This window comes from Camelus dromedarius, chromosome 21 (assembly GCF_036321535.1).
Source record: "Camelus dromedarius isolate mCamDro1 chromosome 21, mCamDro1.pat, whole genome shotgun sequence".
NCBI lineage: Eukaryota > Metazoa > Chordata > Mammalia > Artiodactyla > Camelidae > Camelus > Camelus dromedarius.
This window is the reverse complement of record NC_087456.1, coordinates 34,420,916-34,447,003: the sequence shown is the minus strand read 5'-3', so window position 1 is coordinate 34,447,003 and position 26,088 is coordinate 34,420,916. Positions and strand designations below refer to the sequence as shown.

General features: G+C 42.8%; 1 protein-coding gene across 1 annotated transcript in view; it reads right to left on the bottom strand.

Annotated features, from left to right (window-relative positions):
• CRB1 (crumbs cell polarity complex component 1) overlaps positions 1–26,088 on the bottom strand; it is a 128,757-nt gene that overhangs the window by 58,225 nt on the left and 44,444 nt on the right. Inside the window, exon 5 of the mRNA XM_031438347.2 lies at positions 21,608–21,790. Within this exon, the coding sequence (XP_031294207.2) occupies positions 21,608–21,790 (183 nt within the window). The remainder of the gene's footprint in view (positions 1–21,607; positions 21,791–26,088) is intronic.

Here is a 26,088-nt window from a genome sequence, read left to right as displayed (position 1 = left end):
CAGCAGTTCTGTTCAAATTCTGGCTTTAAGTGGAAACGAACTTCAGGTGAGTTACTTAGCCTCTGAAGCCAGACTTTCCTTTTCCCTACAAGGCTGATAATAGTAAATGACACCCCAGGGTGGGTATGAAAACTAAGAGGTGTAAACAGTGCTCCTTGACCGCATAGTGAGTCAGAGTTATTTATCTCTCCAGTTGCCTTAGGAGCTAACAAAGCCATGGAACAGAGACACGACTTGGAGATACTCCATCTCGTTTGAGCGGAGCCTAATATATGTGCTCTCCTGGTATAAAACGGGATTCTGACAACCTACGGAATTAAAATGTTAGCACCACCTTGGGAGAAACAAAGACTGACAGCTACTCCTGTCACTGACTGCAAATGGTGTCCCTGTGTTGAAACCGACTTAAATAAAACTGAAATCAAGACGACTTCTTGTAATTGACACAAGTTTGTAAACAGACTATACTTCAATAAAAATACATATATACAAAAAAAAAAGAAGATTCCTTGAAAGGAAATAGCAAAAAGCAAATTTGAAGATTAAGGTCATTAGGGTTTTTTCATAAAATAAATTATAATTTATAATAAGTTAACATATAATTATAATTAATTTTATTAACTGGTACAAAATAAGTACTTTTATAATAGCTACACCACATAGACGTTATAGATATATGTATAATACCATCCAAAACTGCATAAAGGTTGTGGGAATTTTTTAAAAGGATGCCTATGCAGTACTTATATATAGTGAGATTTTAAAATTGAGATCATCATTGCAGATTTGAATGAAAAAAAAGTGACTTAACCTTCATACAAATTCCATTCTTACTAATGGCAATAGAGTTTGGCAAGGACTGTGGTTGTTAATAAAATGTCATAACCCAAACACTTTAACTTCCATTGGGGGAAACTTGATCTGTAGTCATAGTCTGAACCATTTGGGTAATATATTTTTTAATTTTGGGGGGTAAAAGTTTGATTACTTAAATCCTTTAACTGCTTAGACCATTTTTAGGAAAATAACAGTATTTTTTCCCATTGGTTTCACCTCTCAAATAGTGAATTTTTATCCTTTGGAAAAATGACCACTTTTTAAGCAGTTCATAGTGCTGAGGTACCTGGTGTGTGCATCCAGGTTTGCAGAGGAAAATGGAAAACACCCCCGCTCTTTAACAGCAAATGTGAGCTCTCAGCCGCCGCGGCCCCCTCCTCCTGCTGTGCCATCGCCGGGCCCTCGCTTGTGGCTTCTCACCCAGCACATCACACAGGCTGGCATCGTGGACCTATTAATTTAGCAGCGGCAAACCTCGCTTTAGGAGACAGTAGTTTATATTAGTTGCTGTGACTACTTCTAGAAATAAAGAGAAAACACTGAGCAAACAATTCTATTTTTTGTCTTGGGTTCATTCTTGGGCCTCCGCTGCATGTGCTTTAAGAGTTTCATCCGCTTTTAAATCTGTATCTTTAACTCTATGGGAAAAAGTTTGCTTGACTTCCAGTCCTGACTGATAATTCTGTTCTAATAGAGAAATGCAACCAGCCAGTTGCCTTTGGATTTTGTCTGGATCCGACTACCCAGGAGATGCATTTGTTCACCCCGGGGCCTGCGGCGAGGACCTCCTTCCCCAGGCATCACTGTGCCAGGCGCCAAGTTTGAGGGTGACCTGCGTTTGTAACCTGATCCCCCCACTTGGCTACCGTGGTGGCAGCCCCAGAAAATGAAATTCCCAAATCTGCAGCTGCACCTGCTCATTTCCGGTAGGACTTCATTTCCTCGGGAGGGCAGCCTCCCTGCTCCACCGGAGACCTGCTGAGGTTGTCTCCGGTTGCACGTCTTATATTTGATCCATGGTATTTTTTCAGGTTATATTTTATTACACTCTCTCTGTGGTCACACTGATTCATTTAAGTGAGGCTTCAGTGCCCCACTGGTCTGTGTACCAAGCTTTATGAAGCCGTGGTTTCGAGAAAACAATCCACCCCCTTACCCTTTCTGCTTTTCGTTCCTTGGGTCCTTTCTGGGCGTTCAACAATATTGCAGCGGAGTTTGGAAAAGGGGTATCTAGTAACAGCAGCAGGAGAAATAATGACTATACCTGAGGAAGAGAAGCTAACCTCCCAAGTATCAGTGTGAAATGGATTTGCTTCCATTTGGACTATTTTCCAAAAGAAAAAAAATTTAATATATGCTTTTTCCAATCTGGCCAGCTCCCAAGTTGGGCTTATTTTTACATTGTGCTTAAGCCCGTAATTCCGTATATTTTTAATGGAACCTGTTTCTTTGCTGTTCAGAGGGTGCCCATGTAGAAAGGGCTGAAATATGGAAATGATGGAAGCAAATGATCTGTGCTCTCATCACGGCGCCAGGCGCCAACCAGCCCCCGCCTGCTCCAGCTGTCGGTAATTAGCACCCAGCGACCCTGCAGGTTTCCCATCCAGCCGTGCGATCTCTGAGGTCTCAGCTAGAGGAAGATATTAGGAGCGATTTTCCTCGCTTGCTAGTGGGAAAATTATGCATTTAATACATATTTTAAAGTATAAAAACCATATATATATATATATATATATATACACACACACACACATACATATATATACAACTGTACGTATGTGACTTTGGTCCTTTGCCTTGTCATCAGAGAGAAAAATCAGCACCTCAGGTGTGGAGTAAGAGCAGACGGTCGCCCTCAGGTGTCAGCCACACTCTCCGGATCCCTCCAGTCGTACGTGGTGGGAAGCCACCAGGATTCCTGAGCTCCTTTCTCCTGGGATTCAGGCACCACCGGATGCTGTATCCAATATCTGCTTTGAAAGCCCTCCCTGGCTTCATCCCTAATTTCTCACAGCTTCTTGAATACGTCCCTCGGAATAAAATGTGCCTTTGAGGGCCGCTGCAGTGAGACACCCAGGTTTCAGCCGCAAACCCTACAAGCAGATCGCGCTCCGACCTGGGCCCTCTCAGATACTAATGCCATCCAAGGCTTGAACTGGACTTGTCACCCTGGTGCCCCTTCCTCTGAGAGGGTCTAACCCTTCCCTCCTGGCAGTTTTCTTAATTCTGGTGTGTTCTGGCTTGTTGCACCCGCAATCCAACTCACCAGCATCTCTCGGAAAGCCTTTCCGTCATGGCAATACGCTGCTGGGAACGGGCTAAGCTCAACTGCAATAAACAAGAAGTCAGCAGCTCGGATGTGCAAAGCCCAGGAGTGGGATTAATTGTAAAGTTTCAGGACGCGGCCATCAGGAGCAAAGCCGCCTGCTGGTCTGTGGAGTTATACATGGCGCTCGCTTTGCTTGTTAACAGGAAACTACAAGACAACTCCAAACATTCTTTTCCATTTGAACGTCTTCTGATGTAATCATCTTCCATTATGGTGACAACTTCAAGGCAGAAGCTTGGTTTGCTTTCTTTATGCTCTTCAGAATGATACCATTAACAACCCCTCTGAAGGGATCAGAGGAAATCAGGAGAAATTTATGAGGCTCTGTCCAGCCGTGGACCCTCGGCCCCTCTATCAAAGTCGGGCGAAAGCCGCCTGTGGGGTCAACAGTTATTACAGCAGGTGGACAGGCCAACAAGGCAAACGATCTTGTGAGGTTCCCTGCCCGACGATGCCGCACTGCAAACAGATTCGTTTTCACTCCGACAACCTCTTAAGGGAGTCTCAGAACGCTGGCTGTTGATGAACGCCCCTGTAGGGGGAGACTGGGATGTCTCTAATATGCCGTGAAAGGAATTGTGTTTCTGGTCTCTAGGTGAAGCCTCTTGCTTGTTCTAATTGCAGTTGGCATGTAAGTCTGCCTGCTGTCTGCTGGGAGCCTGTTTCTGCCTTCAGCTCTTGCCTGGGGAAATCGTTTCTTGGGGAAGTATTTCGACAATTCCTAGGAATTTTTTAAAATTTTGCTCCAAAATATATGAACCTGCAATGGATAAGTAAGCATGTTTGCATAATCTTTCCATGAAGGCCTGTCCCAGCGTGTTCCACAGGCCTCGGGCTAGAAAACCATCATTGCCGTAGGAAGCGTTTTCACGTAGAAAGACACCTGAGCACCGAGAATTAAGGAGAGCTTCCTGGGTTGTCACTTTTATGAGAAAGAAAGGGGATTTAAATATCTTAATCAGCCTACTTTCTTTCTCTTCGCCAGCTTCACTGAGATACAAACGATATAAAAGCCTACGTGAGTTTAAGGTGCACAACATGACGACATGATACACGTACGTCCTGGGAGATGGTTACCACAGGAGGGTTCCTGACGGCCTCCAGCACCTCACGTCATTGTGTGTGTGTGTGTGTGTGTGTGTGGTGGGACTTTTAAGATCTACTCACTGAGCAACTTTAAATTATATAAAATAGTCTTGTGAACTACAGTCACCAGGCTCCACGTTAGCTCCCCAGGACTTACTTATCTTCTAACTGAAAGTCTGTACCCTTTGGCCTCCTTCCCCCAAACCAGGAGAATTAAAGGTTGCCTAAAAACTGTAAGAGTAATAATAACACTAATAATAACAATAATGTATTTATAATAGTATAGATGATAATATAATTAATATTAATGAAAATAGCTCTATTAATGTCAATATATTAATAGATTCTATTATCATTAATATGTTACATAGAATGTATAGTATTATAGTATAATACATTCTCATATATTATTATTACTATTATAAATAACTTGTTGAAACTGGTACCCTGAAGAGTTGGGATAATAGGAGAAATACTCAAGAGAGATGAGAAACCTGAGAACTACTTCCTACTCATAATTTTACACCTTACATCACAGACGTATTTTTTCTGACAGACCATCAAAGAGAATGACAGAGACCAGTTTCCAAAAATGCCTCGTTTATCTTTACATTTAAAGACAGAGCCATTGTTTTGGGGAAAGCAGTTCTCCACCGCCTTTTTCATTTACATCACAGCTTCAGAACCAGTAGCACAGCTGTAACAAATGATAACGTACAAGTGTACAACTGATTCAAGTGACTAACAGCCGCGGTCTGTCTCAGAGGCCAGAGTGTGCGAGACGGAAGAAAAAGTCTGCAGTTGTAACATTTCAGAGGGAAGTTCCCTTCTTAGAAACAAGTTACCTGAATTAATGAGCTTAGCCGACTGGCTGACTAAATCAAACCCTTTCCTCCCTGGCAACTCCTCAGATAGAAAGCCCTTCAAAGGTTTCTGCGGATCCTCTGATGTACAGAGCAAGTCCCATTTTATTAAAAGTCTCTCCACCTTTAATGAAGGAGATTCGTTTTGCTTTTGTTTTTTTCTGTGCGAGCATCTCTGCGGGAGAGGAGAGAAGTGACGGGACAGGTGGCACACATCTCTCCAAGGCAGGGACTCCTGCACACGGGCAAGGAGCAATGTGAAGATGCAGATGCGGGCATCCGCGGCCTTGCCACCCGTAAACGCTAGGCAATTCAATGTGACGTGCTCTGGGGAATAATTTAGGTAAAACTGCGTTTATGTGGCACGAGCCCCGCAGTGAAAGGCGGCCCTGTGCTCATTTGGCCATTTTATCGTCAGCGCGGAGGACTTCACCAGAAGCCACCAAGACCCCAGGGACTCGTGAATGCTAATTAACTTCAAGCAGAGACACCTACAGAATGTAGAAAAAGCATTTAAGATGCCACCACTCCCATCAAAAGATAATACGCTGTAAACTTAGAACTCGGGCAAAGGTCGCACACTGAACCGCCCGCGAACACCTGGGGACCATCTGAACAGGCAGGGCAATTTTCAGTTGTAGCTACTGATGCCGGGGGCCAAGAGGGGGCCGAGGGCCAGGCTTTTGGATTTCTCCCTTCAGGTAACAGCATGGCCGACCTGGGAGTGTCTGGAGCCTGGTGGTCTGGGTCCAGGTCCCGGCTGGGCCATTTGCTTTCTGGGTGACCCTGGAAAATTAATTACTGAATCTCTCTACGCAGTCGTTTCCTCATTTGTGAAACGTGAATCATGGGGATGACAGGACTTTAGAGGAGAGAGAAAAATGAACTCTGAGCTTCATGGTGGCCAAGGCAAAAAGAGAAGTGTCTTGACTCTGTTGAGGTCACTTTGTCCAACAGAAGGAAGTGGCATATCCCACTGTCCAAAGACATGTCTTCCAACTTTGAACTCTAAAATTTCTAAAAAGGGTCTTCGTACAGGAGACATTTAACAAAGAGCAACTGAAGTAGCAGTTCTATTGAAAAAGTGAAGAATTTCTACATGCATCAGATCCCCAATTTGGCCCTCAGGACCAGCGCTAGGCACACTCAGCTTACTTCCTAGTCTCGTAAAGGAATTTGGAAGAAGCAGGTGAGAGGAGAGGCGGAGAGGGTAGCCAGGTCACGTGCATCTGTCTGTGCTCATCTGGCAACACAGAGACAGAGCTTAGAAAGTCTCCAGCAGAGAATTGTCAGTACCTCCCTATTTTAGCTTTCCCAAGCATCAGATGACTTTCGTTTGGGTTCATATGGAAATGCCATTGTGATATGGACATCTTACATGTTGACTAAAAGAAGATGCACTTGCTGCACAAACCAAGGATGTGCATGGGATGGGTGGGGGAGAGGTAAGCAAGTGAGATTGGGAGAAGAACGTGGGCCAAGAATTCTCAAAATGTGCCTTTGGGTCCACTGAAGTCCTTGAATGATTCTGAAACAGAGCTCCAGAATTCTGCACCAAAAATAACCCTAGCCTCGGAGATTTTTCAGGGCAGTCATCAATTTTCTACTTCTGCTATAGCAGAACCTAAATCTAATTCCTGTAGAAAGGTTGATTTGGGGCAGGACTGCGTCCTGAGAGGTCAGAGAAGTTTTAAAAAGCAGCAAAATGTACCCTGACACTGAGTTCCTTTGTAAGAACCTTTATTTTCTTTCTGCCCCCCAGAATGTGAGTCGCACAAAGGGAGAGATTATTGTCTGTTCTGTATTTTCAGGACATATAACAGTCGCTGGCGTGAAGTCTGCTGTTAATAACTGTCTGTTGAGTGCATGATCGTAACTGTTTTTTATTGTACATCCAGATAGATACGTGTGTGACTTTTTTTTTATTCAATGAAAATTTTGGTTTTGGCACATTTTTTTGTTTTGCAGCTTCTGCTGGATATAATTGAAAAACAGGTTTATTTGACATTAAAAACAGGCTGCTTAATCCACAGATGGTCCTTTGCAAAACACCTTCCCATCTTAGAATCATCGCTGAAGCATCTTCTCTGAGATTTGCTTTCTTATGCCAATAAATAAGGAAATCAGTAAGTAATTAATACATTTGAAAAGTCTATCTGTCATTAAAAGAAGTGAGACTTTTTCATTGAACTCATTCATTCATTAATTCACTGTTTGTTTGTCGCACATTTTACTGGTTATCAAGTCTGCATGAGATGCGGTGCCGGGTATTGGAAACAGTGAACCTCACCGTCCCTGCCCGCACGTGCTGGGGGACACATGCCGATGGAAAATACTTACACTGGGCTTTCTCTGCCCCAGGAGCTGCTCCAGGCACTTTGCACGTACTAACTCATTTACTCCTTACAAGCGCTGTGTTGTACGTTATATTTTGTAAACGAGGAACTGAACAGACACAGAATAATTTGCCTTTACACCAAGGAAGTTTCTGGCCCCACAGAACGTACTACAATCTCCGTCACAGTTTCACTTCCCTCTCCTGAATAAAGGAACGCCCAGCGCAGGGCCAGGCACACCGTGTGCATTGGGAAATTACAGATTGAGTCAAACCTCTTACAACCTAAGGGAGGAGAGGCCCTTGGGAGAGCATCAAACCCATGAGGTTGGGGAGAGGTTGTTACCTGCTCAAGCCCATCAGTCACTCAGCGTCCTCACATTAAATAGGACAGAGCACTTGTAAGGAGTTCGACTATCTCACTGATCGGTATGCACTTGACTCTGCCAATCAGCGTGTAAATTTCCAAGATTCTTCCTGCGAGTTAAGTGGCCGTGGGAAGTTTTTACGTGAGTTTAAGACAGGAGCGAGCTCGTTACTGCCGTTGCCACGAGCGCGCTGTCGTCTGGCACACCGAAGTCTCTCTGCGTAATCTCTTGTGCCTTTAACCACTTTCTACAGATTCCTGGTTTGACCAAATCAATTTCATACATTTTACACAGCTAGAGAGGTGACGATGCAGGGACAAAAACGAGTGATGTTCATCAAGGAAGCCCTTTTAGTTACACGCATACAAATTAAATTGACGTTCTGATTCTCCCTGGGGAAAACCTTGGTAAGGCATCACTGTGGGCCCTAGAGAAAATAATGATTTATTCTGGGCATCTGAAAGTATACTAGATTTGTGTATTTTCTCAGCAGTTAGAACCTAAATTTGCCTATGAAACATGTAGTACACGGGGGTTAAGCAGACAACCTGAGTGACCCAAGTGTTGTCATAATCCATTCTCCTCTTAATTCTTCATTATAATAATATAGTCCTTAAAATCACTGAAAAATTCTCATTACTGCCATACACACTGCTGGGACAGGCTAAAACATTAAATGGGGGGAAGGATGAGAATAAATCAGGATGAGGGACCCGCATAATAGACGTTGACCAAAGGCACTAGTGAGGCGCTGCTTACATGAACGCGTAAAACTGACAGTAACAGACGATCTTTTAGGATCTCAGAGTAATAATTCAAACGAGAATGGTTGTCGGAGGAGATAGCGGGATCATGAAAAGAAATATATCCTTCACTGGAAGCAGGGAGGTGCTGAGGAACCTCCTCCTGTCTCTGCTGCTTTCAGAGGCGTGATTTGCATGCCAAAAATTTCCACCAACAAGGACAAGTTCATCGGGGAGAGATGTGCAGACGTGCATTGCGTTGGCTCCTGGGCCCCCCTCGGTCCTGCTGGGCTGCTTTGTGCGACTTGGCGTGGTGACGCGTTCAAACAGGATGGATCAAAGCGCCCAAGGGCCAACTGTGAGAATTCAAAGGCTTTAAAAAAGGCTTCAGATGATCTGGAAGCATCTCGGTGCAACGCTTCCCAGTGTTTTAATTTCTTGCAGCATTTTGCCTTTTGGGCTTCGCAGAATTTAACTGTGGCTGAAGTTAAGTGCTCGGCTGGGCGCTGGCTTCTCTCGCGTTCCCTAATGAAGGCACGGTGAGAACCTGGATTATCTTACTTGGATTTGCTTACCTACTTGTCTAAGCAGTTTAAATCTTTCCACTGGAACCAATTCTCTGAGCGTCTTCCTGCTTCTGGGGGGTGCGGATAAGAGATACAGGGATGCCCTTCGCGGCTAGATGAATCTAGCGCCTTCAGTGAAAGGCCACAGCTGGATGGCTGCTCCAAGCAGTATCAGGAAAGTGGGTTAAAAGAAGAAATACAGGGCCTTATTAAAATTTCAAGGGCAACTGAGAAAGGCAAGATATAATGAATGGTACTGGAGTTTGGCCAGGTCAGCGGTGTTAAAACTCACTCAAAGAAATAGATAAATCCGAGGCCCTGGCCTTTGTTTAACCTCCCACTCAAAAAATGATTCTCCTTTGCTAAACCTTCTGATGATATTCCAGGATATTTGTTTAATAGGTGACTCAAAAAGGAAAGCTGCCTTCAATGTAATCACCGTGGGCTCTGCAGAAGCCAGGTGTTAAGTAGAAAGTTAGACAGTTCTTATCTTTATTGGCCTTTTTCTTCCTGTTTGTTAAATCACTGAAGCAAAGTAGCATTTTAAAATATTTTTTAAATCACAAAATGAAATGGTCACATACGGAAGAATATTAAAGAAACATGTTTCCACATCATGAAAAGGTGCACAAAATGAAATCTTCACTCTATTGCTGAATACTGGGGGGACAGTTACAAGAAAGCTTTATAGTCACCATCTTGGCAACATTTTTATGCTGAAATAAAATTGTTAGCTTTAATGAAAAGAGACATAAAAAATCCACTATTTGCAAAACTGACCCAAAGAATGGGATTAGACACAAATTTTCCATCTTATGAAACTTACTCTAACCTTCAATCAAGATGTCACTCTGTAGCCTTAACTTATAATAAACTATTTTATAAACAAAACCAAGATGTCATTCTGTATCCTAAACTTATAATTAAATATTCTATAAATATGGAAACAAAACCCATTCCACTATTCTTTTAATGTGTTTGCTAAAAAAAATCATCTTAAAGGATCTTCTAAATACCATCTTCACCAATAATTAGGAAACAGACTTCCATTATGTACGTTTATTACTGCCTTGATGCTACCTCTAAGACACTGATATTCAGTTTGCTTTTAGACGCATTTTTAGAGTTGGAAAGAATCAAAGAAGTCATTCAGTTCAACCTACCACCCGATGCACGATCTTGTCTTTCCTGTCCACGAACAATTCCAACCCCATAAAACCTTGCTTCTTTGTAAGGATGCTTATGCCGTTCGTAAGATAGCTTTCATTGTTTGAGAGTCATTCCTTTGACTGAACTGAATTTTGTCTCTGTGGCTGTGTACACTGGCTCTAGTTGCTGCCTTCAAAGTCAAGTAGCATATGTTTAATCATTATCTTGATCCAGGTTCTTGACACACAAGTGTGTTTCCTTTACAACAACTTCATTGAGCTATAAGTGTATATAACATGTGCACTTTTCTGCATGTGGGTTATGCTTCCATAAAATGTTTACAGGGAGCAAACACAAAAAGAGGAAGAGGAATCACCATATCTGGATTAGTGTGGTTTTATCAGGAGAAGGTAAACTACAATTTTGGGAGGGAGACTTTTAAAGAAAATCCATGAGGAAGGCTATATATATATTATATATACATGTATATATTTCATATATACACATTATATATGTATATATAAAATATATATTATATAATGTATATAAGGCTCTAATTCAAAAGGATACATGCACCCCAATGTTCACAGCAGCATATATATGGCATTAGCAGCAAAGTGTCTGCGACACTTATGAAATGTTTCATTCAGACCTTCCCTGTCACAGTCAGACTACCTCGAGAGGAGCTGAAAAGGAGATTGAGATTTACATAGCTCATCCCAGGGCCATCAAAAGTGAGTCTAGTCCCTCTTCCGTCAGGAAGGGTTGGCAGAGTTTGGGATTAGTGAATCAGTCATACAATTTTTAATGAATCTAGTAAGAACTATTATAATAGAAAGAGAGAGACGTGTGCAAGAGTGAGAGTGAGAGAAAGAGACTGAGATGTAAACCAGGCTAATCTGAATCTATAAGCAGCTATGATCACTCCGTTTATGGAAGAGGCTGTCTTTTCTCCATTGCATACTCTTGCCTCCTTTGGGCTAATTACCTGTAGGTGCCCAGGTTTATTTCTGGGCCCTCTATTCTGTTCCCTTGACCTATGCGTGTGTTTTTGTGCCAATCTCATACTCTTTTGATGACGGTAGCTTTGTAGTGGGGAACATGGTACCTCCAGCTCTGTGCTACTTCGTAAAAACATCAGAGATCAGCGGGTCGGCCTGAACTCCCTGGCGTGGGTCGCTGCCTGGCTGCAGACTACGCCCTGCTTATCTCAAATAAGACCTGCTGGTGCCCGTGGGATTTAGTCACAGTTTGCTGAGTCCAGGACGCTGGGGAGTGCACTTGAAGTCAATACGGCCAATTGATCTCATCCTGTTACCAAGAGCTCTGCCGATAATACCCTTAACGAAATGCCGCATGAGGGAACCAGGACAGATTTGGTCCCGGTCTCTGCCAGCCAGATTAATCAGGCTGTCTCGTGGAGTGCCATATTCACATGAAAATTTGAGTTCACCCATGAAAGTGTAGGGCCAGGGGGTGGACTAGTGGAGGAGGCCATCCAGCATGGAGCCTGGGCATCCTTGCAGCTCTTGCCAGGAATGCCAGATTGCAAGGCCCTGACTACTCTTTACCCAGGCCATTTCTCAGGGCTGGAGGCAGTAAGCAGCTCCGAGAGGTGAAGTAATGTCTCCCTCAAGGACGAAGAACAGGCTCCACACCGTCTGCTGTAAAAACAGTGAATTCCTCAACTCAGTGTAACCCAGTTGTGCCTCTAGTCCTCACCCGGGCCCACGTGGTGTCAGCCGCATGGGGCTTGGATGCAAGAGAAGTCAGTGTAAGCAAGACGCCCGTGCTGACCGCCCCGTGTGTCTTTTTTTTCTTACTCGAAAGTCTCAAGTCTTCTGCCAACATCCGCGAAGTGGTAACATGCTAAGTTATGAGCTCATAAGTAGGATAAAATCAAATCTCAGATCCAGCAATAGATTTAGTGGAGGGAAGATGAGGTGGTTCTTCTCTGAGTGAAGTTAGAAACCTGAGCGTCAACTTAGGGTAACAAAGAGGGAGGAGGCAGTAGAAGTTTGAAAGAAGAGAAAACACGAGAAAGTCATCTTGGGAAGTAGAACTCTGAAAGGATTGTTACCTAAGCGCTGAGTCTCCTCAAAACTTGTGGTCATAAATTCAAAGTGATATTCACCAGTGAAGTGTGTGACTTGTGAGTTTTTCTCCAGCAGCACTCAAATGGCTTGTAGGTGTGGAGAAGATGAAGTGTTTGGTTTAATCACACGTGGACTTCTGCCAGGTCAGTACCACAGAGAGAGACGGGATCAGGGGAGCTGAGCTAATAACCGAGGGAATAATTACAGTTTTAGACCACGGACTCTTAGCTGAGACCGAGAGTGAGGCAAGGAGTACGATATTGGTTGGAACAATTGACTCGATGCAATGGAAAAAGTGTTGGAGTGTAAGTGAACTGGGGAGGTAGAGATGATGGTCAGAGAGTAGAATGGTGGAGAGTGAGGTTTCCGGTGAGCTGCTGGTGATAAACCCGCCTAGGCTGTGATCACAGGAGTGGGGAGCAGTTGCTGCATGGCAGTCAGAGCCATTCGGAAATCAGGAGGTCAGATGACTGGCAGATGCTATTTGCAAGGACAGTCCACGTGGGGGTTGAACCCTCCAAGAATGATGAGGGGAGTGAGATGCTGAAATCTTCAGTGACTGAGCAGGGGTGTGGGAGTGGGGAGAGGACCGCAATGAGGCGAGGCAGCGGGCGGCATCATCCAAAGATGCGTACTTCAACGTGAGGTGGGGTTTTGAATGACGAGGGGAACAAACGGAAGTGAAGTGAGGACACTGAGCTTACTTGGGGGACCAGTCGCACATGGGATTTGGGAGAAGAATAAAAAAACAACTACCATTTGAGAGGGTCCCAGAAGAAAGTATTCTGAGACTATCGCTAGACTGTCGCTGCAGCACGTGGGTGAGGGAAATGCTTGGAAAAGAGGTTAAGGATGGTGGTGATTGAGTTTATAACACATTTTGAGATCCTTAGCGTATAGTGCGCAGTTCAGAAAAGGGTGGGAAACCGGGTGAAATTCAGCAATGCAGAGAGCACTTGGCATCAGAGCCCAGGGCTTCCTGGGCCTGGATCAAGAGAACCGGGCTGCTGGGACGTCCGTGGGTGATGGGGGTAAACTCACTCAAAGTCATGGTGAGACTGTCCCTGACAGACTTCAGAGGAAGTTATAATCAATTCTGATTTCAACCTTTTTGAGAATTGCTGCTTAAGGAATGCCTAGGGAGAGGTGAAGAGGACCACTAGGGAAGGAAGGGTGCTTTTTACCAAGAGCAGGTACAACAAAGCCTTTTATGGGAAACAGAGATCCAGCTTTTCAGTAAGAGATTTGGTGGAGCTCAGGTTTTGGACTGGGACCTGAGCGGCTCAGGGCGGAAGTAAAGTCCCAGACAAGTGTGTATGCGGAGGTGGTTAGGGAGGGGCATGTGGTGGGGGAGAAGGATGTTTTTGAAGCGTCTTCTGGGTTAATGTCAGAAGACGGAGTCTCTCCGTGAACAACCAGAGCAGAGGACCTTGGTGAAAGCTATAATCACTGACTAGGTCAGGTCGGGGCACTAATCCTGTGCTGTCTAATGATTAGCACGCTTCAAGAAACTGTTGGGGATTTGGAGCAGCAAGAGACAGAATGGGGTTTCCAGACGGCCATCCTCACAAGCAGCAAACCCACACAGGACCAGGTCATCTGCAGGTTTGCAGTGCAGACTTCTGGAAGCACAGTTCCTAGTATCTTCAACCTCTGCTCTGAACATCCTTTCCAGGGTCTCGCTCTAACGAGCACTGAGCTGCTAGTAGACCCTGACAGCACTTTCGGGTGGCGGTGGCTCCCTCTCTCACACAAAAACAGAATCTCGGTGTGAAAATGTACCATTCGGGTCCCCCAAGGGCAGACACAGTGCCTGCGGCATGACAGTGTGGATCGCTGACAATTATGAACTTCCCAGGGAAGGACTTGCAATGGTTTTATTCTCTTGCTTTAGAAAACTGCCTTCTTTCCCTAGTGCACATTGGCCAGAATACTTGACTTGGAGAATCGGCATCTGTCTTCTGATTGTTCCTTTGAGAACAAAACAGTGCTGACCCAGGAAAGCGGCCACGGCCCGTGAAGCCACTGCCACCCATCCCTGTCCTAGGGCCTCACAGACACGTCCATCTCCGTATCAGGTCTGCATTCAATCCTCCAAATTATGACTGTTAAATTTCCCTAGTAGATGTAATATCTTTGCAGGCAGCAGGTCATAAGCACGTAATAAACAGGATTTTCAACATCAGCCCACATCTAAGGAGGTGGCACCGCCCCCCTCCCGGCTGCTGCTGAGAGCGCAAGATCCAGAGTGGCGCGGGTGGAACGGTGCCCATACACGCTGCGAAGAGCTCCATGTACAGGCATGGGTGCTCACAGCGCCGGAGCAAAGGTGAATGAACTGGGTGAATCCCTTGAAAATATTAATAAACATTTTATTAAGTAAATAAGGATGGAAGCAAAGTTGGATCTTTCAAGCTTACAGCTTTATGTGTGTATCAAATATCCGTTCAAGTTATTTAGGACCTGTACTCTCCAACTGGACACTGCAAGTCAGGAGAAAGTGCATCTCTAAGAGCCGTGAGCCTAAAACATAAACTCAGCAGGTGGACCAATTCCACAGAAGATTTCTCTGTAGGCAGGAGATACGGACTGTCCCATATGCTGGCTCCATTGCTTCATGGACCTTCCAATGTCCCATGCTTGGTCATATACGGCTATTTTAGTTGGATCGAGGTAAAATGACAGAATTTAACTTCTAAGGAAAAGTGAACACTTCATTTTTAGCAACATTGTGCTGGAGGCAGATGCATGTGAGACACCCCATGTGTAGTCACTCTGCCAGGTGGCTCTCATCAGGGTGTTTATTGTTAAGAACCCTGCTATTTCTGCCTGGGGTTTGAAGCCAGGACTTCACAGGCTCCCCTGCTGCACGGCTCAGTTCTTCCCATACAGAGAGCAGATGGGTGAAGCAGAATAAAATCCTAGCCTCAGAGGCAGTAAGGAAGCGTTCCAGAGACCAGCGATGGTGTGGCTCTTCATTGGAGTAAATACTAATTGGAGCTGGTGAGTGAAAGTTAGAGCTGAAAATTGGACTTGGCTTAGGAGCAGCTGGGAATCTTGTTAAAGGTATTATCGCCACCACATTTCATAAACAGAAACAAAATGTTCACATTCAAAACATAAGTCAATTGTTTCCAATTTAGCTCTGTTGGTTAGAACATGATGGATGGTCGGGGGTGGGGGCAGCACACAGGTCATGAGATCCTTTCTTAATTTTTAGAAGTAACATGATCATTTGTATTAAAAAATGCTGACTTCCCAAGTCGTTTGGATTCTTACAATTGCCACTAAATTCTACCTGGCGTACATAGCAGAAATAGGCCCTCCTTACTGACTTCTCTGACTATCTTTTTACGGCTTTGCTGTGGCAGTTTTGTCTTGTGTTTTTGTGCATCTTTTTCCTCACTCTCCTTCACTTTCCTCTGGGAAGAGACCATGTGTTTTCATCATTATATCCCTAGAACTGAGCCCAGTGCCCCAAAGTGAAAAGTCAAAACATAACAGAGAGAAGCAGCCAACATTCCTCCTAGCAGCGGTCAAGGACGGTCGCGCAAAACAAAGATAACTGACATCTCTGGAATGGACTGAACGGTGTTATTCAAATACAGGCCTCCTGCAATTATAGGCTTATTTAGCGTACCACTAAAATCGTGTGAACGTGTGGGTTTAAGTAAACGCACAGACCTCTGAATCAAGTGTTCATGTACCTCTTTCAAGCTGAGCAGCCATAGGCACAAAGTGGTTATGACAGTTATGTGAGGATATTTTTGCCAAAGATTATTTTTAATGATTTTGAGATAATTAGAGAATAATAACCATTATTGTATCTAGACCCAGGAGTTTCTAAGTTTCAATTCGGCTCATTAAAATACCTAAATGGATCTTCAGATTTTTGCTCAGTTATCTCATTGGATGAGACTTTTGGTTTCTCTGGGCTTAGCTTGCTTTACTTGCTGAATGTCCCAGAAGACAACCTGGATAAAAGCTAGTGTCCCTTTGGCGGGGCTTGGTTCCTCTCACTAGGATCCTCTGCCTCCTTGTTACCATGTTTCGCCATTTCTCATTTTCCATGGCTTTAAGCTCTCTTCATTTCTATCTCCCTGAGTACTGTCTTCTGGGACTCTCAGTTAATTTCTACTCTGGTGTATTTCACTTTTACACTGTAAAAAGCTAAAAAGTTACACTAAATATGTAACCATAACCATTTTCAATACGGAAAGTAACTGTACATGTAGGGAAGAGTCATAAATACATCCTTAATTATAATTTAAAAGCTGGAATAGCTTGTAGCTATATTCAACAACTCTAATGGTTTCCTTGAATAGAGCTGTCACAAATGTATTATACACAATACATTTTTATCATGATGGAAATTGTATTTTAATCTGATAAGTGACAGAACGGCAAATATGTATAACTTGCAAAAAGTAAACCATGTCATTTATATCATCAGCAGAGATGGGTGGGACCCCAGAGAAACCACACAGACCAAATAACCCCGCCGGAACCCTGATCATTGGACCTACACGGCCCACAAAAGCAGGCCAGGACCTCTTTGACAAAACTAAAGGGTGATTGCCCGCAAAAATGAAAAAAATTCAAACAAGACTCAGAGTTTTCTAACATAATATCCAAAATGTCCCAGATACAGTTGAAAATCACCCATCATACCAAGAATCAGGAAAACCAAAACTCAAGTGAGAAAAGAAAATGAACCGACATCATCAACTCAGTCTGAGCTGAATCAGATGTTGGAATTATCTGATAAGGATTTAAAGTGAACATTATGAAGAATAAATAAGCAATTACAAATTCTCTTGAGATAAAAGGAAAACTAGAAAATATCAGCAAAGAATTAGATATAAAAAATTGAAATTATAAAACTGGAAAATGAAATAGGAGAAATATAACCAATTCCCTGGATGGACTCAGTAGTGGAGAGGAAATGAAAGAGAATAATTTTAATGAATTTGGGGTCAGATCAACAGAATTTACCCATTCTAAACAAAATAGAGGGAAAAAAATGAACAGAGACTCAGGAACCTGTGGGAAAATAGCAAAATACCCACAGCTTATATTTTTGGAGTTGCAGATGCAGGAAAAGATAGTGAGGCTGAAAGAGACATAAGTACACAGACGTGAAAAGCTGAGTGAATTCCAAATAGGACAAGCCCAAATAAACTGACACCAAGACCCATCATAAATAAAATTCTGAAAACTAAAGACGAAGTTGAAGGTATCATCACTACATTTTTTTTTCTCTGCAAGAAGCCAGAGAAAGGATGTATTCATTACCTATAGAGAAATACAAATTTCAAAGACAGCAGATTTCTCATTTGAGACCATGGAGTGAAGAAGGAAGTAATGTAGAATTTTTCAAGTGCTGAAAAAAAAAAAAAAAAAAAAGGACTGTCAACCATGAATTTTATATTCAGCAAACTAACTTTCAGGAACAAATGGGCAATTAAGTCTTTCTCAGATTAAAAAAAAAAAGTAGAAGAATTGACACTAGCATCCTACTCTTAAAGAAATTGTAAAGGAAGCTCTTTATACAGAAAGGAAATGGTAAAATAAGAACTGAGGCAAAAGGAAGGAAGAAAGAACAACGGAGAGGATGCAGAGGACAGGTAAATAAAATAGATCACCTTTCTCTTCATGAATTTTCTAAATCGTATGTAGTGATTAAAGTAAGAATTATAATACCATCAGATCCCTAAGACAATAATAGTTCAAAATGCAAAAAAAAAAAAAAATAAATAAAGGAAACTAAATGGAAATGGAGTTATTCCACTTCACTTAAAATGGTAAACTGTTAATACCAACAGGCTGTGATGAGTTGTGTGTTTATATTATAATACCCAGAACAACCGCTATGAAAACTGCACAATACAGTATATCCAAAAATACTATAAAGTCAAGATAAAATCCTTTAAAAAATGGACAAGTAAACCCACAGGAAGGCAAGAAAAGAGAAACAAAGAAAACAGAAAAAAAAAATTAAATGACACAGTTCAGCCCTAAAATATCAGCCCTAACATATCACTTAAAGGCAAATGGTTGAAATATATCAATTAAAAGGCAGAGATTGACAGAATGGTAAAAAATCAAAGCATGACTCAATAATATGCTTTTTACATTGCCATTTACAAGAAACTCACTTCAAATTCAATGACAAGTGGGTTGATAGCAGAAGAATGGACAAAGGCATACCATACAAACAATTTTGTAAAAGGGAGCAGCATGATCATCTATGTAGAAAATCTGAAAGAACTCACAAAAAAATCTCCTGGAAATAATAAATGATTATAACAAGGTTGCAGAGTACAAGGTTAATATACAAAAATCAATTGCTTTCCTACCTAACAGCAATGACCAAGTGGAATTTGAAATTAACAACATGATACCATTTACACTAGCACCCCAAAAATGAAATACTTAGATATAAATCTAACAAAATATGTATAAGATCTATATGAGGAAAACTACAAAACTCTGATGAAAGATACCAAAGAACTAAATAAATGGAGAGATATCCCATGTTCATGGATAGGAAGACTCAATATTGCCAAGATGTTAGTTTTCCTCAAATTTGTGTATAGAGTCAATGAAATTCCAACCCAAATCCCAGCAGGTTGTTATATAGACATCAACAAGCTGATCCTAACGTTTACATGGAGAGGCAACAGACCCAGAATAGCCACCAAAATATTGAAGGAGAAGAACACCGTTGGAGGATGGACACTACCCAACTTCAAGATTTCAAGACAGTATGGTATAGACAAAAGGACAGACAAATAGGGAAACAGAACAGAATAGAGAGCCCAGAAATAGACTCTTGTAAATACAGTCAACTGGTCATTGACAAAGAAGTAAAGGCAATATAATGGATCAAAGGTGTTCTTTTCAGTAAATGGTGGTGGAACAACTGGATAGTCACAAGCAGGAAAATGAATCTAGACACAGACCTTACCCCTTCACAAAGATTAACTGGATCACAGACCTAAATATAAAATGCAAAACTACAAAACGCCTAGAAGATCACATGGGAGAAAACCTCGGTAAACTTGGATGAGTTGACTTTTTAGATGCAGCACTGAAGGCATGACCCATGACTCCATGAAAATTAAACACTTCTGCTTTGCCAAAGAAAACATCGAAAGAATGAGAAGGCAACATGGATAACTGTCCATGGACAGTTTTCTTTTCATTTTAGGTATACCACAAAACTAGATTTCTCAGTCTCTGCCACAGCTAAATGTGGTTGTATGACTAAGTTTGAACAATGGTACGCACGCAGAAGACACAGTCACCACTTTTAGGGCTTGGTCCACAGAAACCTGCTAGAGGCCATGCTCCATTTTCTTTCCTCCTCCAGTGGGTTGCTGCAAAAGAGTGTGGTAAACTTGGAAACCACATTCTGAAGATGGAAAAAAAAGAGAGGAGCCCGTGACCTCAGATCATCACTTGAGGGACAACTGATGATGAGAACCCATTTTTGGAATTCACATGAGTGGAAAATAAACAGTTTCCTTAAGCCATAGAGACTTGGGGCAGCCAGGACTTCTTTCTTGTCTGCTCTTCAGAAATCAAGGCCAACACACTCTCCGGGAACATTTCACTGCCTCTCCTGTTTGGATCCGCAGATTCATTGGTCAAGCACGTTCTTGTATCTGATGGGGCAATATTAGCAATGGCCCTGACTTTGATAGATTCTCCTCTTTATTATTCTAAACCAAATCAAAAACAAATTTATAACGCCCTTGCCTTGTTTCAAAAAGGATTTAAAGTACCTGGCAAAAATAATACACTATACCAGGATCAAACAATTCAGAAAAAAGAAAGAAAGAAAGAAAAGGCAACTGCAAGAAACAGAAACAGGAAATTTTAATAATCCCAGGTGTGGGGTAAAAAAAATAAATACATTCCAGAAAAACCTATATGACTGTAGAAGCCACTTTTACCTATAAGATTTCTAGCATCTTACATTGTTGGGAAATGTGATGTATCGCAAGGTTTATTTCATGCTTTTTTGCATTTATCAAAATTTATTTGCATGCCTTTTATTAAAGGTAGAAGCTAGAAGCTACTCAGGAAAAATAATACTTATCCTGATATTGACACTGGGGGGGGGGTGCTTTTCTCCCATGCATGTTGGTAGAGGGGACAGTGAATAAGGAAATCTTCTCAGCAACCTTACAGCAAACACTGCAGTGAATCAAAGGTCATTACACTTAAAAACTGAAACATTAAGAGAAAGGGAAGGAGAGGGGACAGAGTATGCAGTTCAGTGGTAGAGCACATGCTTAACATGCACAAGGTCCTGGGTTCGATCCCCAGCACCTCGTTAAAGATAAATAAACAAATAAACCTAATTACTTCCCCCCCAAAAATAAAAAATTTAAAAAAATTTTTTTAAATCTTTTAAAAAATAGAAAGGGAAGACTAAGTGTCAGTAAGCCCCTCTCCTTTTTTTTCTTATTCCTTATTTGTTTTCTCAGAAATCCCCCAAAACAACAGAAATATTTTCCTCGGGTATCACTGAATCTACTGAGAAGGGACTTACACAGAAATCTAGACTGTAATTCGTCTTCTCAGTGGTATCTCTGCACTTGTAGGTAAGTTGCTTCTCATTACCAAATACAGAACCATCTCCAAACTTTTGAAAATTTCGAGCAGTGGGAGCAGACACAACACAATTGTTTACTGGAAAACATACATGCAAATCTCCTCTGGGTTTTAGAGTAAAAATGCTGCAGAAAAAGCTAGAGTCGCTGAAATGGGACACATGGAAAAACGTTAGCCAGAGAACAGAGGAAGATGACTCCTTGAGACTAGATGACTGTTCTCAGGGTGAGTATAAATAAGGATGACTTTTTTTAAAAGCAAATTTGAATAACATAAAATTTAACATTATGACATTAACATAAAAAGTCCCAACATTTTCTCTTCATAAGCTGAGGAATCTGAGCTGGCGTCCAGTTCCCAGCACAACGTATACAAAGATTCCCCCTTCATCACCTCTGCTCTGCCTACCTCTGATGTCTTCCCCCTGGTTTGAGGAATGAGGACACGTGAAATGAGGTATTTTTCAGGCTCACCAGGAGGACCCTTTGCACCACCGCGCAGAGTTCAGCGCCCACAGCCCCTCCTGCTGCGGCCCCGTTTTGGTGAAGGCAGCATCTGCCATGGAACGCCAGAGTGCAAGGCCCCTCCCCGTCCCGGGCCGCGGCCTCACCTGTGAGTCCCGGCGGACAGACGCAGGCGTAGCCGGAGGCCTGGGGGCGGCTGGAGGGAGAAGGCCGCCGCGCGCTGCGCCCGCGCGCGCTCTCCGAGGACAGCGCCACGCACTGCCCGCCCGACTGGCAGGGGTGGCTGCTGCATCCGTCCACGTCGGTCTCACACTGGGCACCCGTGTATCCTGCGGGGGACAGGTGCAGAGAAGCTTCTCAGCCACTGAGCGCGTGCCGGGAGGAGGCCGGCCACCGCGCTGGCTCCGACCAACAGGACGATGGGCGCCGCTCGAGGAGCTGGGGAGGGCGGTCTGGTAAGGGAGGCGCCCATGAACTTCAGACATAATAGACTGGGAGTCACCGGTGTCATGTCCACCAATGCTTTTAATAAAGATTATATGCAAAATTAATAAACAAGGTCCTACTGTCTAGTACAGGGAACTCTATTCAATATCCCATAATAACCTCTCACGAAAAAGAATATATATATACATGTATAACCGAGTCACTATGCTGTGCACCAGAAGCCCACACAACATCATAAATTAACTATACTTCAATTTGAAAAAAAAAAAAGATTGGATGAATAAGGTTTGAAATAAAATGGAACTTCTGGATAACCTTGATTTAACCTGGACATTTTAACTAAATATTCCAACTCCTCAAATATTCCAATTGTTTGCATTTTAAGCAAGAAAAAAAGATACATTTTTCCAGAAAATAGCTGTAAAGTAAGCTGTATCCACACAATCCACCTTAAATTCTGCTCTTAAAACTCAGAATAAAGGTAAATGACAATTTCCTAGCACTCAGAGAGGCAGAATAAAAAATTACTTTGTATTTGAATGGATTCAGCTGGGTCATTTGATCAGGGAGAAGAATAAAAATAATAAAACATGGATGATTTCCTACTTCATAAAACACTTAAATATTAAATATAAAAAAAATCCATACCAGAACGATTTCTTGGTTTGATATACATATCCATCTCTTAAATAGATCCATGTAGATATTTGTTGTGTGTGTATTAACATAACTGGAACTGTACCGCACACATTCCTCTACAACTTGCTTTTTTCACTTCCTTGCACAATCTATCCATGTTCGTAACAGATCTAACTCATAACTTTAAACTAGCGCTAAGTATTCCATAACACGGATGTGCCCAATTTGCCCATTTCCATTCCCTTAGTGAGTTTATACACCTTTTTGCTATTAGAAACAATGTTGCAGTGAATATTATTATATACACGTGCTCGTGCAAACGTCTAACCCTGGGGTCTATGCCTAGGAGTGGGGACTTGGGGTTATAGGTTATGGATTTTTTTATTTTAATAGATGCTGGCGCACCTCTAGGGCAATTGTACAATGCACATGCTGAGCAGCGCTGGAAGAGTGTGTAGGAGGCCCCAGACCTCTGCTAATATTTGCTACCACCAAATAAATGTGTTTGACGGTTAGATTAAAGAAATCATACCTCATTGTTGTTCTGGTTTACATTTTCCCCAGTTACTACTGAATTCAGTATTTCAAAAATTATTTTATCGTTTTATATCTTCTTTCTATTTGTCCACTAGGTTGTTTTCCTCATTGACTTGGAGCATTTCTGTGCCCTGCTGAGTGCTCGTCCAAAAGTGTGAATTCAGTAAGACGCTAATGTAGCACTCGGGAGTGTGACCAGGGCACCATCAGCTGTGCTGTGAGATGGTGAGGGAGATGCGTGAAGTCCTTAAATGAACACAGTGTGACTTTGATACAAGTGACTTCACTCTCAACCAGGGATTTTGTCATGTCACTTAACTGCTGAGAAATACGTTTTTAAAATAAAATTTACAATCCTAAATTGTAAAACTTATAAATCAAATCATGGAATTTCTTAAGTTTAAAACTATTCAATGGCTTCACTTTTCACACAAAAGAGAATTCAGAATCCTTAACCTAAATGGCCCCTTATTATCTGCCCATTCCCACCTCTACTAGGATATTTTCCACCCCAGGGCCTTTGCAACGTCCCTCTCCTACAACACCCCCTCCCAGACCATGCTTGGGTAACTCTGCTTGTCAGACTTGTGTGACTTTCTCAACATGTCTTTGCCTCGTGGACAGATCTGAACAGCATCCTTTTGTCTTCTCTCACATACCCAATTCTTTTCCTTCATTGCTTTACAATGATTTTTCTTGCAAACTTTATTTTTATGGTTGTATTTTTAAATTTATTTATTTATATAGATGTCTTCCTCAACAGACTGAAAACTCCACAAATGCAGGGACTCTGTTTTTTTTTATTCTCCACTCCAGGACTGGGCAACGCCTGAGTGGCAGACCTCCAATCAACGCCTGACTGAGAGTCAGACAGTTCTAACCAACAACTCAGATTATAATCCTAATTTAGCAAATAAACCAGAGAACTGATGAACTCTTACAAGCAGATGATGAGACTCTGATGTGACAGCTCATTTTGTAATGTTAATAAAAATCTGGGTGGAGTCCTACATCAAACTGTAACCGCCACATAAATTCTGTTGCTTAGCAAAACAATATCTTTGTCACATTCGACCCCTGGGGTCTTTCTTACCCATCCGAAGAAGGAACTTAGAGCTGAAAAAGGAAACTAAAAGCACATGTCAGATCAAGATCCCACATCCCTCTGGAGTGACCCTGCCCGTCTCCCACAACTCAGTCTCTTAAGCCTGAATGTCTACTTTTAAAGCGCTTTTACTTCATACTTGAGGATCTGCAAATATTCACTAAATAATGGTTTTTGCAACATGTTTTTATAAACTGGTATCTGTTGTGCTACAGTTGGCTGACTAAAGAAAGTTCTGACCATTTTTCATTTTCTTCTCATTCTAAGTTGCAAGACTCACACACAGGCCAGGTTAGGAAGTAATTTAGAACCTTCATAAATTCTTCTCCGCTCTCCAGCTCACACGTCATCTTATTCCTGTTCTGAACGTTAGGAAGGTTCTGATTTATGGCCTCACCAGTCCCGTCCCCACCACGAGGTCCTGCAGGGATTTTGTTTACTGTTCCTTTAACCGTGTATATAAATAGATTCCTTCAGTCAAGGCTACATTCAATAGTTTGAACAAGTTTTTCTATAGAACCCTGTACAAAGGAAACAATATGATGCTGAATCAAGACCCCAGGGTTTTTAAATTATGTTGTTTTTTTTTTAAAAAAAATTCCAATCTTCCCTGGGTAACAGGAAATCTTTCAAGATAAGCATTTAAGGTGACTGACACTTCTTGTGATTAATTACTTCTGAAATGAGGACCCCAGGCAACTGGAGCAGTGAATTCGTGCCATCGTGGGGTTCCGTGGCAGTGGTCCTGTGACCAAAGGAGTGGTCTCCTTTCCTTGGATGGAGGGTAGCTGGTCATATTAAGTCTTCTCTAACTTTATATATAACTTCATATGTAACTGTGGGGGTTGGTACAAAGGCACTCTGTGTTTCCTCTCTAGGCAAAATCCTCATCCATCATCACCCAGGAGAGAAACTCCCAAGTAGCACTGTCCTAAATCTGTGCCCGTTTCTCCATCCCCGTTCATTTCCACCCCCAGGGGCTCTCCTGGCCATTCACGCCCTCGTCTCCACCCTCACCACCTGCGTCTTGTCCCTGTGTGAACCGCTGCAGGGCTCTCCCACTGGATCCTCTGCCATGAGCCCCTCCTCTCAATCGTCCTGCACTAAAGGGCCAGGAAGCTCGCTTTAAATTAACAGGTCAGACTGTGTTACTTCCTGGCCCCCGAGTCTGCAGGGCAGACAAGCAGCGGGCGAGCTGGCTTCAGTCTCCTCTTGCTCCCAGCCCCGTCTCTCCACCGTTAGCTGTACATCGTCCGGCACTTTTGAACAATCAAGTGCTCTTCTCCACGTCCGCCTGCTGCCCTCTCTTTCTTCCCTCCCTCTTCTGCCCCTTCCACTCTTCTCTCCTTAAATAAGCAATGAGCTACCATTGTGCTGGCCATGGGTCTAGAATGGTCAATCTCCTAGTCTGCAGACATCTAGTGGACATTTCTGGAGGGCTTGCTGGGGCGCAGGCTGAGCTGGGAGCTCCTTCCGTATTGCTGGACTCAGCTCCACAGCAGCACTTTTGGCGGGGGTGGATATCATTCCATCATCTCTGCTTTATCAGTCCATAAGGAAGCCGAGGCGCAGGGCGGTAACGAGGCCAGCCACCCGCTGGCGAGCAGCTTTCTGGGATGTGCTTAGAGGTCTTCCAAGTTTCTGAGCTGCTGCCTCTTTGCTCAAGCCGTCCCAGAACTTCTCCCCTTACTCCCATCCACAGAATGTACTAGGGCTTTCTACTGTGCTTGAAACTGTACTGTACACATTTTTTCACACTATATCCCTCCTAGAATTTAAGCTCCTTGGAAGAAGGCGCCACAGCTTTTTGATCCCCAGGGCCCTGGTGTATCTATAGTTTGTGCTGAAATCCGTGTGGCTTGAATGAATGGAACACACCCTGGTCTTTTTTAGACAGCT